General features: G+C 48.1%; 1 protein-coding gene across 3 annotated transcripts in view; it reads right to left on the reverse strand.

Moving 5' to 3' along the window:
• The window catches only part of arhgap46a (Rho GTPase activating protein 46a), a 32,238-nt gene extending 19,830 nt beyond the window's left edge, over positions 1–12,408 (reverse strand). For 2 of the 3 annotated variants that reach the window (XM_080494811.1, XM_080494809.1), the window contains exons 1-2: positions 12,274–12,408; positions 1,001–1,504 (exon numbers count right to left, since the gene is read on the reverse strand). In XM_080494811.1, the coding sequence (XP_080350937.1) occupies positions 1,001–1,504; positions 12,274–12,287 (518 nt within the window). In that variant the 5' untranslated portion in view covers positions 12,288–12,408. Of the gene's footprint in view, positions 1–1,000; positions 1,505–2,947; positions 3,044–12,273 lie in introns of those variants that run through there. The other variant, XM_080494810.1, reaches the window with a different exon arrangement.
• Between the last annotated feature and the right edge of the window lie 1,211 nt (positions 12,409–13,619).

A 13,619-nucleotide genomic window follows, 5' to 3' on the forward strand; every position in this document is an offset into this window, starting at 1 on the left:
TTGAGTCACTGGGGAGGAGTGGGACCCTGTGGGGAGCTTTTAACACTCACCACACTCAGCAGACGCGACGCAGTAAGGCCTCCTGGAGTGTCACTGAAAAGCCGTGGCTGACCAATTAGTTCCCCCCCCCCTCTACTTTTACGTAATGCCAGTGGGTGAGAGGGTCAGGGGCCGAGGGCCTCCTGACGGCCCAACAAGACGAGCCAGGTGAAACCGGAGAGCCGCCGTCACGACGGAGAGGTCTCGGCAGAACCAGCAGGGTTCACGTTGTTTATGGGCAACAAGAATGCAGTGGTTCTGCTTGTTATTAACCACAGACAACACTCACATGGCTCTCATGCGTGCACACGAGAGGCGTTACAGCCCCTTTGATGGCCTGGGGTCTCGATTTGTTTTAGGAAAATGGAGCGAGCGCTGGAGCGGAGTGAAGCGGGGTGGCGGAGAGCACACAGAGGGACACTAAGACGGCCCTTGGTGGGCCGTGTGCCAGGGGAAACAGCAGTGGCATGTGTGGAATCTGGCTCGGAGGGAAGGGACGGTGGTTTGGAAGAGGCCACAAAAGCCGAGCACATGACGGGGGTCTCTGAATGACTTACTGTTTGGGCTGGTTCTGCACCAGCAAACCTAGCGTGAGGGAGAGATGTCGTGCTCTGTAATAGAACTGACCGTTTCCCCCCCATTTGGTAGCGATTTGCTGAAATGACTGTGCACGGTTCACGGGCAGCCGTATGGAAACACGGGACATATGGAATGTTCAGATAAGTGAGAATGAAAACAAAAAGGCTGTTTGGGTCCCATCCAAGTGTTCAAAAGTCAAAACAATCCTTCGAGTTCTCATAGCAGAAGCATTTGAAGGTCTTTACTACTCACTGTGCCACATGTTGTGATGACTATCACATCCCCCCACTTTTTCTCCTCGTAATGTGATTCACTAATGATTAAGCGCAATTCTCTTTCCAGACCTACTGTTTAAAGCTACTTAAAGTCTGGCCGGGCTTACCTCTGCGGATCTCTGCTGCCATCGGAGCTGTGTTCGGTGCTGCTTCCATCCCCCTGCGATCTGCTGTCCACGGCGGGGTCCAGCTCAGGGGTCTGATCGTGGGGCTCCAGGGGTCTGGGGACTGGGCCGTCGTCGTCCTGCTCCGACAGAGGGGTGCAGCTCCCTTGGCTCCCCACGCTGCTGAGGGTCCCCGTGGTCCCATGGTGGTGTTGCCGCTCCACGCCGTCTCCACCCTGCTTGGCCTCGCGGCACCTCTTCATGGCTTGGAGCTGGGACAGCGGCACTATATCGGCTCCCTGGGGTCGGTGCCAGACTGTGCGGCGCCCGGAAGAGTTGTAGTAGTAGAAACGGCCGCTCTGGGGGTCAAATAGCTCCCACCACTGGTTGCCGTCGGCCTGGCGGACGGGGGCGCCTGGAGGAGGTTCCCAGCCGCATTCGCCGCTGGTCAAATTGACGTACATACGCTCGCGGGAGCGTGGCTCCAGGATCTCCACCCAATCAGCGCTGAAGAAGAAGAAACAAAAGCAGGGAGTGGAAGGGTTATTCATTGCTAAAAGATGGAAACAGACCGAACGCGGACATGACGTGACGAGGCATTTCGGTGTCCCAGGCACGCCTGAATACTAATCAACCCGACATAGCAGTCAACAACTCGCACTGTTTGGCAGACTGAGCAGTTAAAAAAAAAAAAAAAAAGCCCACTCGTCCATATGGAGACAGTGTTAATGTTTGTGTTCCCCATTGATGTATCCATCTGTAAGTTAGCAGTGATCTCATATTCAGGCAGTGGAGCGGCAGAAGAGATGGGGCGTGAGTGTGTGTTCTGTATAAACAGACAGGTGCACACACACAGTGAGACGCCAGGCATGGAGTCAGCAGGGCCCAAACAGAAGCATACGCTCAGAGCGCCACTACGGGGAAAAAAAACAAAAAAAACCAACCCATAGCGCTCAGCTACAATTACAGGGTGAGAGCAGCTAAGCACAACACATTAAAAAAACAAAACAAATAAGAGACAATGGGCCTGGTGATTTCAGCAAAATGGAATCACGCAAACAAAGCATCAAGATGGTATTGACTTATAAATGCAGAATTTCAGGCAAATTAATAGTTTCACACTTTGTCGCTGTCTCGATAAGTGTGTAATACCCTCGCAGAAAGCACACCATCACCCAAATCTGGCCAAATGAGTGCAAGCACGTTGCCTAGTAACCACGTCTCGACTCTTCACATGAAGCACGCGGGTTTTTTCCTACGAGACACATCAGAGGGGGTAAAAAAAATTGTCTCTGGTGACTCGGCCTTGCAAAAAAAGTTAAGAAATGCCAAGTTATCCGCAAAATATTGAGCTGAACAATATCCCAAGGCATGCTCAAATTTGTGTTAAACTTTTTAATAGTACAAACTGTTCTACAAAGATTTAATAAATAAAAATAAAGATCCAAAATAAAAGGAATGGGTAAAATACAACGGATTAGATCATACAAAGAGGAAGTGCATAATAAATGTCACAAGCAGACAAAGACAACCTAATTTGCAGACAAGTACAAACTCAAAAGACGACACAGATAAGAGGGACACAATTACACACAGCTAGAATATGAACACAATTTGTGTTGATGCGCGTGTGGACACAGAAATGCTTCTGATGTCACATTAGGAGTACAGTTTAAGCAAACTGTGATATCTTAATAACATTTATGCCATTATACATTTTACACCACTACATTATTTGCAATCAAACCACAAACAAGCACACATGCAGGATCCAGACAATTCCTTATGGACTATGCAGATAACAGAAAGAACAACAACCAGGACAAATTACAACATTGTATTTGTACATATTTAACAAATGCAATACATGTTACTGAACAGACACACATTTAAAAAAATACAAGCAAAAGAGACTTGCTCAATATAATATGAACATGTCTATTTACGGACCTCATGTGTTCTTTGATATCGTTCCCTAAAGGAGGCCTTAACTGTGCCAGTGAGCCCGGCACTCCTGACAGCCTGGAAGAGTTTTCACCTTTTCCAAGTATCACAGTACTTATCTCGATCACAGCCAGAGGACAGTCTCAAAATGTCCAATAAATCACAAGGCCCCCATTCTCTTCTGACCATTCAAGGGTCCTGGCAAGGGCATGTCCTTTCCATTCTTTAGTATCCAACCCAACTCCAGCCTAGTGTCTGTGGCAGTAAAGTGCTCAAGGTTTGGAGGGTTTCCCGGCGTTCTCAACACAGAAAGACGTTTCTTCTCTCGTCGTCACACTTGTTTGTAGTACGTGCCTGCTGCCCGCGCTACCTGGGAAGTTCAAGGGGGGGCAAGGAGCTGAGCGATGCATAAGAGCGCCCACAATGTCCACAATGAAATAGCCACATTCGTTCCTTGAGCACCTGCCAAAATCAACCCCATGTGCACCGCGGCCTCAGAAATAGACACAGAGGAGGTTGGAGCCAGCCAGATCTGCCAGATTTACAATGTCACCCGTCAGCTCCGGCACACGGGGAACAGCAGCTGCTCTCCCCTTTGCACCGACATACCCTTGAGTGACACTGATGTACCTGTTCCATCAAGTGCAACCTACTAAACTTCAGCACTTTATTGCATTGCCAGCGGCAGCCCGGAGTCTCCATACCGCTCTTTAACAGCCGGTAAACATAGAAAGCACATGGAGAGAATAGACGGAGCTTTCCACATGCTCCATGTGTCCTGGTGCTCTATGCCGAGTGGCCATCTGCTCCAATCCTTCACACCAGGCAAGCATGCTCTGACCTCAGTGGACTCTCCATGCAAGTGTGTGTCGTCACTATAAAATGTTTTTTTTTTTCCGATAAATTATTCTCACGAACTAATATGCTTGCTTGTATTACACGGCTAAGGACTCAATGCAGGAGGCCAGTCTTGACCGCTCACAAAGAAAGAAGGCCCACAATGAGGCCTGACCATTAAAAGATGGCTTTCAGACTGATTAGATTTGCAACACTTGCTGGGTGGGAGGATGAGCAAATAATAGGGCTTTCAAAAGAAGAGGCCAAACAGTCAATTTCACCCCACACATACCAGAGACTTCATCCTTTCATAGCTCCCGGCCTTCAGAGGACGTATTCCCACAGTGGAAAACACATCTCTCCATGCTGCATTCCTTCTCATTCAGCGCAGCATCCACCATCACGCTGTAAACACTGGTTGTATCTAAATCTAATTAAACCAATTCCCCATGGACTACGATCATCAAATAAAAGAAGCTGAGGCTTGTGTGTCACCTCTTTGAGCCCTTCTTTTTGTGCATTGGAAAAATTCCACAACAGTGACGAAATATAGGGGGGGGGGACCCACACAGAATTTAAACAAGGACAGAGTCCCAAACACCCCAAACAGGAAGCTAAGGTTTGCGGGTCAGCTGCCGGGGCCGTGGCTGACGAGTTTAGCAGCATGAGGTGCAGCGGTTGCGCAAGGACAGTGATCGCTGAGTAAATAAACAGCGTTTAGAGCCGAGGGTGAGCCTGCCGAGGCCCTGCTGCACCACCTGATAAGCAGGACGACCGGCTGCCGTTAACATTTGAAACGACTCAAAAAGCACCGTTGTGTGATTAATACAATAGGCGGCGTTGTCTTCTGCAAGATAAAGCAATAGTCAGATTTAACCTGTTTTATCTCACAGAAGTAAAAATCAAAACACGTTTATCTGTGTCCAGGATATTCGTATGGCCTCCGATGTCGTAGAGAATTGATTAAATGAAGAGGATCCCCATTTTGCTTCACATGACTGATGAAAAGTGGCTCTGTACGAGACCGTGTCGACGGACCTGAGTCCACGCCGCTTTAAGCCGCTCTCTGACTGGAGGAGCAAGACATAAAAGTATAGTGTGGAACACCAGACAAGCGAGGCAATCCGGCTCACGCTGCAAATGTTCATAAATGGCTTGGAATGCGGACGGCACCAGCTCAGCAAAGTCAAACTCCGGCAGAAATGTTTTATATTAATCTAAAATTAACTCGTTACACATATGGTCCGATGCCTGCAGCACACTGCACCTGATTCGATCTGGGGGGGGGGGGGGGGGAGAATTCGGATAAACTGAAGTGGACCCGCAGAGCAGAGTCAGAGTGTTGTGTGGTCAAGAGTCACCATCAGCAAACACAGTGTGAAACAGGTATACAGTGCAATTTACAAAACACTATTCTTTTAATTGACACAATCTTTTTTGGGGGTTTAAATTGGTGATTTGAATCTGTCCTGCATCCCCACTCGAGAATTCCTTCCCTACATTTTCACCCTTATTTTAACCAACATTTCTTTCTTAGCCAGAGTTCACAAAGGCAGAGGTTGATCAGCGTGCTGAGAGACAGTTCTGTGTCAGAAAAAACTGCCCACAGGTTTGAAAGACGTGGAAACTCAAGTAAGAAATGGCGTGTCCTGTTCACTCTTGTGTGTAATAACGCCCTCCCTGTTCTCCCGCAGCACACAGGGTCTCTTTCACCCATTTGGGTCAAGGAGACACTTCTCAAGCCTATGGTTGCTTTGCAGCGACTAAATATAAAGCTTGTCAAATTCTGGAAGAAAAAAAAAAAAAGAAGTGTGCAAACAGATCCCACCGCCAAGGCCAGGAGGCCAACGTGGACGCAAACAAAAGCTGGCAGATAAACACACCTTCCTTCTCAACCATCACCCCCCCCCCTCCCCCCCTCCCCCCAGTCACAACGTGTCAAAGGTTTTCTTAAAGACAAATGCTGCATCGCTCATCCACAATTTACAGACGGCTCCCAAAATAACTTGCCCTCAGAGTGGTTTCCCGGAGTGAGAGAAACAACAAAATCCAGCTCATGGAATCTGCCCCATTGTTCAGAGCCGACGACAAAGTGTAAATGGCACTTTTCCCAGCAGCGGTAAACACAAGAGAAGTGGACAATGCGATCACTGGAAAATAGGGCATCAAGCGGCCTCGTGTCATTGTCCGGCTTTGGATTTCAAACAAAAAAAAAAACTGAAATACCACTGTGATTGTTTGATTTCATCCATAAGATAAACCACACTTAGAAGGAAAAAAAAAAAATTTACTGTTTGCTCTGGGTCAAAGAAGTTTTGTCGAAACGCTAGCAGCATTTCATCAGATAACGTTGTAGCTGCTGAAATGCAGCTTCAAGCCTCACCGCCATCGTGGCATTGCTGATGGGACAGATAGGACACCTTCAGAAATTGATCCAAATGTGAGTATCGCTGAACTCATTCATTCGTGAAGGTGAGATCAAATACAGAACCAGCGAACTCGTTAAGCTCCACATCGACACGTTCTCCCCCCTCTTGTAAAGTAACCCACCAACCTCTCCAACAACAGACTATTCTGAGCTGTTGCCCTGTGACCGTCCCTTGAGGACGAAGGCGGGCGGAGTTCTCGCACAGGGCCTGCCATTCAGTTCAGAAACCTTAGCGCTCCGACCACCAGGCGCAGCGGCAAGTGCCAAGGTTCAACATTGCTGGTATATTTACAGGAGCTCCGACTTCCTATTTACAGACATAAAACATCCCTTCTCCTCAGATACTGGCGCGAAAAATAAGCCATCAGCCTGAGGAAAGGAGGGATTCCAGAAAAATTAGAAAAATGACCTGCACGCTGCACAGATTCAAACCATTAACTATGAAGCAACAAGTGGGAAACCGCCAGTAATTTGCTTTGCGAAGACATGCAGGGACCTGTACCCGAGTCTATAATACAGGGAGTGATCCACCAAAAGCAGACTACTGTTTGGTAATGCATAAACCATGTACAAAGTCTATTCAGCGCTGCTGCTAGGCAACCCGCTTATCTAAATATTGTAAAACAAGAGCAGGGACACGGACTGACTACAGAGTGCTTGGCAGCAGTTCCAGTAGCAGTAACTAACGAACAGAGTAACTGTAAACCTGGCACGCCGAGTGCCGCGGCCACAACCCTGTTCAGTGGAGTGAGGCGCTCTCACCCCGTCAAAGTAAACTTCCAAACATCACAATAATAGTAGTGGCATCCCTGTAACTTTCTCCCTACATTCAAGGCTTTTTTTTTTCTTTTTGCTTATTGCTTTAGTTCCTGTTGTAAAGGCTTTTATTAAAACGTTGAGCTGAGGGGAGGTGCTTTGTGGCTGTGCTCCTACGCTCTCGCCCAGGCATCTAGAACAATCAGTGGGAGAGGGGAAGGGTGAACATGTTTCAGATGACAGCAAAAAAAAAAAAAAAAAAAAGCAGTCCTGCACCTGTCGTTCTCACATTCTTTGGCCTTTGTGTTTAACACCTCTCGTTCCTGCAGTGTCACCAGAGTTGGGGGGTCAGTGAAACTCACGGCACAATTGTGTGCATGTGTGTGTGTGTGTGCAGCATATAATTCAACAACAAACAAGCTGGCAGAGGCCCACTGACTCCATTGCAGAGTAATGGACTTGGTGGAGGCATTCATCCCTTCAGCAGCCCTCATAAAAGTTAATGCTCGGGGGTTAGGATGCCGTTTACTTATCTTGTTCTCCGACTTTCATAGTGATGTGTTTTGCAAAGCACGGCCCACAGGGATGCATACCGACCGTCTCATTTGAACCTCCACCGATTTATTTGCATACTTGCTCTGTAGGTTACACGACTGAAATGATCAAAAAGGTGCGGAAACACCAACAAGGCCAGACACTTTGGCTGACTGATGAAACACTGAATGAATGCCAATAAAAAAGACTTTCAAAAAGCATGCCGATTTGTCAGAATGTGTTGACAAGAATACAAGATAAATAAGAAAACACATGTCATGTTCTGTTTAGTTTTGGCCTTTTTGACAACACTGAGCCTCTTTCTTGAAAAAAATAAAAAAATAAAACAGCTTTCGGACAGCTGGTGCTCATCAATCCCCAAAGTAAAGTTTCTTTAAACAAAGCAGATGCCTGTGGCATGGGCAGGTAACGCGGAGCCTCTTAGAAACCCTCGCCTACGACCGCAAACAGTTTACATACGCCAAAGAAATCCTCCACCCAGCATTGTCAAAATGAACCACATTAATGGCGGAAGGGCCTCATGGAGGTCGACTCCTCTCCAGCCTACTTCGAACCTCCTTACTCTAAACTTCAGCTGCAGTTGTCAGTGTCAGTCCCCACTCTTCGTGTGCTGACACTGGCAAACCAGAATGGAGGGGGGGGGGGGGGTGTGTGGAGGGGTCGTCTTTCACGGCAGGGACATGTGAGGCATAGCAGAGCCGGGCTCTTGAGCCAAGGAGCGGGTCCGGGTAGCCGAGGTGGCAGCTTGCCATGCAAGTGGAAGAGAGGTAAAGCATGCTAAGACCAAACAGTGAGCAGACCTAGTATGGGAGGATCAGGGCAAACACAGGGGGGGTGGGGGTTAGCACACAACCTGTTACCTGCTTCACTTCCAAGAGGCACCGTGCAATGCCCTCATGTGCACTCGGGGAAAAAAAGACATTGCTCCAATTCCGAAGTAATGAAACCTGCGGCCTGATACGGGAATAAAAAAGTAAATACGTTCAACCCATTAAATCCACAGAGCTTTCAAGACTAGATGATCACTCACATACTGCAGGTGAGTTAATGTGTGGACTCGTTCATTTTGCCCTTGCAACCTCTGACAAAAGCATGACTGACAATTCTGACTCACTGCAATGACGCACCGAAAACCTCAGAAACCAGATGGTCTGGTTTGGCCTGTGTCGTATAGACCCAGTCTATACAAAATACAATGAACAGGGGTTCTGTTTTAAACCGTTTTGTAGTGACAACATCTCTTTTCTAAGCTTTTCTTTTAGCACCACTAGAAACAAATCTGACTGCTGGCGAAATACACGGAGCATGAATGTTATTTAATTCTATTTCTGCAAGACGCCATTGTTCTTCTTATCTATAACTTTTGCATTCTGTATACAAAGAATTAAAGGGTACCTAGTTGACAAGAATGGCCTGTGGTGGCTCACAGTCATGTGCATCACAAAGCTTTTTGAAGCACTCCATTCTGAAGCAGCCTGTGATAGGAAGGAACAATGTGGACTATTGTCTGATCAACAGGCAAACTTCATTCAACGAGAACTCTCTGTGTTGCCTCCACACAGGGGGTGGATGGTGGTGGTGGTGGGGGGGGGGGGGGGGGGGGGGGGGGCAGCCAATTGGAGCCATATTGGGGAGGGGCTTGGGACATGCAGAGGAGGTCTCGGGGTGACCTCCTTCAACAGCTGCCCTAATCCAGAACTAGACACAGTTTCCCCTTCCCTTTGGCTCTGGATTAGACCGGATCTCACGAGGTCGCCCAGCCACCTTCAGCAACGCCAGTCTTTCCCATGCCGCCATCCAAACAGCAATTTCACACGGCACGGGTGAATTTGCTCCTCGTGGCGGCCAAACGTTTCACCCCCACTGCAACCAACCGATTTTTCATGAGATTGCGAGATAAAAGTGGCTACCCTCAGCGCCGCTTCCAGGAAAACATTTCTGTGTTGGCAGTTGAGCGTTACTTCAGATACCCTTCTCTGCAATCCCCCCTACACACTAAATGCAAAGAAGCCATGCTCTGTAATTTCTCTATGGAGAGTATTGTCTCGTTCCGCCATCTTGCTGCCTTTTCCCACGAATGCTGCAGCTTTCAGAACAAACTCTGGGAAACTACAGTCTCGCCCGGAAACTCCACCGAATAGTTAGTGTCAGTCTTCGAGTCCTCTCAGCTCCACTGTCATAAAGGATCCTACTGCAGGAGTCTTCATCCTTCCTAATACAAAATCCACCCCTTTAATGAACTGAGGAATATGGGGGGGGGGGGGGGTATTCAGGCCAAATAGGACTCTCGACGTGGGTGAACATGTGCAGCAGAGGCCGAGGATGGGATCGGAGTGTTTACCACACACTGGCTGGCCTGTCTGTGCAGGACACCAGCTGTCAGATCAGAAACAATGGATCACTTTGTTAAAACAAGTCAAATGTAGGACGCGATTGCATTTAATAGTGTAAAATATTAAGACCGCATCAAGAAAACACAATTCTATACAAGGCCATTTCTGTACGCTCCTAAAGAGTGACTTTTAAACGGTGCCCAAAGGCGCCCAACTCCCATCAAAACAACACTTTCCATTAAGACGTGACCTGCTGGCACCAACACCAGTAACAGTTTGCGACTTCATTTTAAACACGAGCCCCTCCCCCGAATCGTCCCCCTGCTGACATGACAAACGAGGCCAGAATCTAATCCGGGAGCAGAGTTACAGTTTGACTGAGGGAGGGGGGGAGGAGGGAGGGGTGGTTGGTTCAGCAGCCGGCCGAGGAGCCGCACAGGAAAGCAACGTCCAGATTGTCCTCAGGAGGAAGTGAAGGCGCAGGCGGGAGCCTCTCTAGGATTAGATTTGCAGAGTGGCCTGGTGAAGATGTTAACGGCGGGCCCGCGTGGGCCTGGAGGAAGGACTGGATTATTATTTAGGAGGCCGTCGCCGGGGAGCAACGTGTAGGAACAGATTGACACTTTCCTAATACCACGACACCTTCGTTTGAGGTGGCACGAGGCTGCTCTCCACATATTTACAGACACAACACTGTCACAGTCTGCATGTTTTGATGTTACATTCCTCCTTTGACAGCATCATTTTGTGGTTTCACTTGTTTTTCTCAGCAACATATAAACGCAGAAGTTTCATTCATCATAGCAATCTATCTGACAGATAAGAGCTATTATCCCCTGTAATGCTACCGAGCGACGATCAGCACTCTGGGGATAAAGGTCCGGCACATCGTGGGCAGTGAAGTTAAAGCATTGCTTAATCCGCACAGTGAGCAGGTTCACGCTGTCAGCAGGTGGAGCAGCACAGATACGTAAATACATTTGTGCAAATCACCTTAACCTTATTACTGAGTCACCGTGGAAGAAAAAAAAAAAGTGAAGAGAAAAGTGTTGCTCTCCAGGGGTGTGACCGGGATTACAGTAGAGGCAAGAAGTAGTTTGAAACCATCTAAAAACAAAACAAAACATAATAACACGTCACAACTTGTAACAAGGCTCAAGATCCCTTCCTCTCTACACACAAACAAACTTGTCCATTGTCATATCCCGTAGGACGGACATCCTGGCCCGTCTTTGTCAAAAGTCCCTATTTTGATTCATCTGGTCAGAAGGTGGTTATGCGTGGTTTTTTTGCTTGTACCCCTTTGGTCATTCGTCGTCTGCTCAACGTGTAAACAGGAAGACAACATCCCATTGTAATCGCCGCTCCTCAAACTGACAAGTTCGCAAACGGAAGTCTCTCCCAGTGGATCATTGTCCTCCACCGTCCCGGACCCCCCTTTGTCCGGTCAGATAATGGCGCTGTGATAAAGTGGTGGATTTACAGTGTGGGGCAGCAGATAGACAGTGGAAAACACAGTGTCTCCTGGGCTGGGACCTGCTGAAAAGTGCTGCGCCCAAAAACACGGGCGAGCATGCCATGGCAAACTTAACAGCTCCAGGCTATAGAAAAAAAAAGACATCTGCCAGAGGAGACAATGAGAGTTCAACCAGGAGTTGGATTTTTCCCCACATCAAACCAATCGAGTTTGAAACACGTACTTCAAATTCAGACCATTCAAATTGCATCTCAGTACCTTTAAATAGACAAATGGGTAAATTAAAAAAAAAAGCAAAGCAAACTGCATGAAGTTTCCTCCTCCACATCACAGCAGATGGTAGAGAAATCCAGCATGTGGAGATCTAAAAGCAAAAAGAGTCACTAGTAAAAAAAAAAAAAGTGGGCTCAACAAATGGACTGTGGAACATTTGCCTTCAGTTGAAGTTCGTGGTCTCCAAACCACAGCAAAAGGTCCACTTAGTTCACACAATTTGTGGACGGCTTAAAAGAAAACAAGGAGGAAAAGGGCTGCCGGTGAAAGATTTAAAAAAAAAAAAAAAAGAAGAAGAAAGAAAATACTTTCATTTCCAACTGCCAAATTGTAGCCGCTTCAGGACACCACACATGGTAAACTGCCAAACGTTTATCAAAACCACTGCGCAAACAGCGCAAACAAGCAAAACATATGAGTAAAAACACGAACTTAAGTTTATAAACATTTCATGTATGTATATAAATATAAAAATAAATATTTATCAAAAATCTCTTCAGCAGTCACACACTTGTTTTTACACACTTTCCCTATTTAAGAGCAGCTCCTGAGGAGAGCAGGAGCGGTGCGCGAGCAGCGTGCTGCCTCCATACAAAGCAGGCGGGATGAGCGCGAGCGCCGCTTCAACTTTAACCGCTTTAAACTTGGTCACGAGAGGCAAGAGGGAACTCACCTTGTCCCGGACATTCTTCTTCACATTGTAATCGGAGCGTAAACAGACGAGGAAAGTATCTCAAGTTTGTTGTGACTGAAGGTTTTTGGTTTCCGCGGAGCCGTCCCGAGTAGTGAGTGTGAGGACGGGACGGTCCTCCGGGGGTGAATCCGAGACGGAGGCTCCGCCCCCTGCACGTGAGTCATAGGTCGGGGTGGGGGGGTCAACACACAAACACACACGCACGCACACACATACACACACACACAATAGTGAACATATATGTTGCATCGTTTTGATAAAAATTTAATATTTTCGGTTTCAATTCATTTGTTGGTGGATTTTTATCTTTATAAAAATGTACATAGTGTGATATTTTTGTACTTTTTCAGGGGTGTCAAACATAAGCCCCTCTCTCAGCCACTCTACCTACTTTCACACAGTACGTGAAGTGCCGCACAAGAGACAATAGGACTTTGGACTTAATGTATGCGAATGTGAAGGACGCCTACACGTCTGCTCCCCTCCCCCCGCTCGGGCGCTCAGACCACAACCTGGTTCACCTGAGACCGGTGTACACACCCAAGGTGAGGAGACAGCCAGCGCAGAAGAGGACTGTGACAGTGTGGAGTGAAGAGGCCAGTGAGAGGCTTAAAGACTGTTTTCAGACCACAGACTGGGACATGATTTGTGACTCTCACGGGGACGACATCGATGTCCTAACCCACTGTGTCACGGACTACATTAACTTCTGTGTGGAGAACACCGTGCCGACCCGGAAGGTCCGGAATTTCTCCAACAACCACTCCTGGGTGACCCCTGAGCTTAAAGCCCTCCTGAACCAGAAGAAAAGGGCTTTCAACTCAGGGGACAGAGAGGAGCAGAGGAGAGTCCAACACGAGCTCCAGTGGAGGATCAGGAAGGCCAAGAAGGACTATGGGCATAAGCTGGAGCAGAAACTGGCACAGGGCAACGCGCGTGACGTGTGGAGGGGTCTAGAGAACATCTCCGGATTTGGACGGAGTGCCAGAGGGACAGCTGATGGAGACCAGCGCCGGGCGGACGAATTCAACCAATATTTCAACCGTTTTGATTCTCCCCCCGCTCCTTCTGCCCCCCGTCCTGCTCCCATCTCTTCACACGTCTCCAGCTCAGTGGACACTGGCCCCCTCCCCCGACCACCTTCACCTGCCTCCTGCCCCCCCGCACCCACGTCTCCAGCCCCCACCATACGGACTTCCTCAATCACCTGCCCTACCCCCAGCAGTCTACCCCCGTCCCCCCCTGACTCCCCCCTCTCCATCACACCGGACCAGGTGAGGAGAGAGCTGAGGCGACTGAAGTAGAGGAAAGCTGCAGGACCAGAT

This window comes from Blennius ocellaris (genome assembly GCF_963422515.1).
Source record: "Blennius ocellaris genome assembly, chromosome: 4".
NCBI classification, from domain to species: Eukaryota; Metazoa; Chordata; class Actinopteri; order Blenniiformes; family Blenniidae; genus Blennius; species Blennius ocellaris.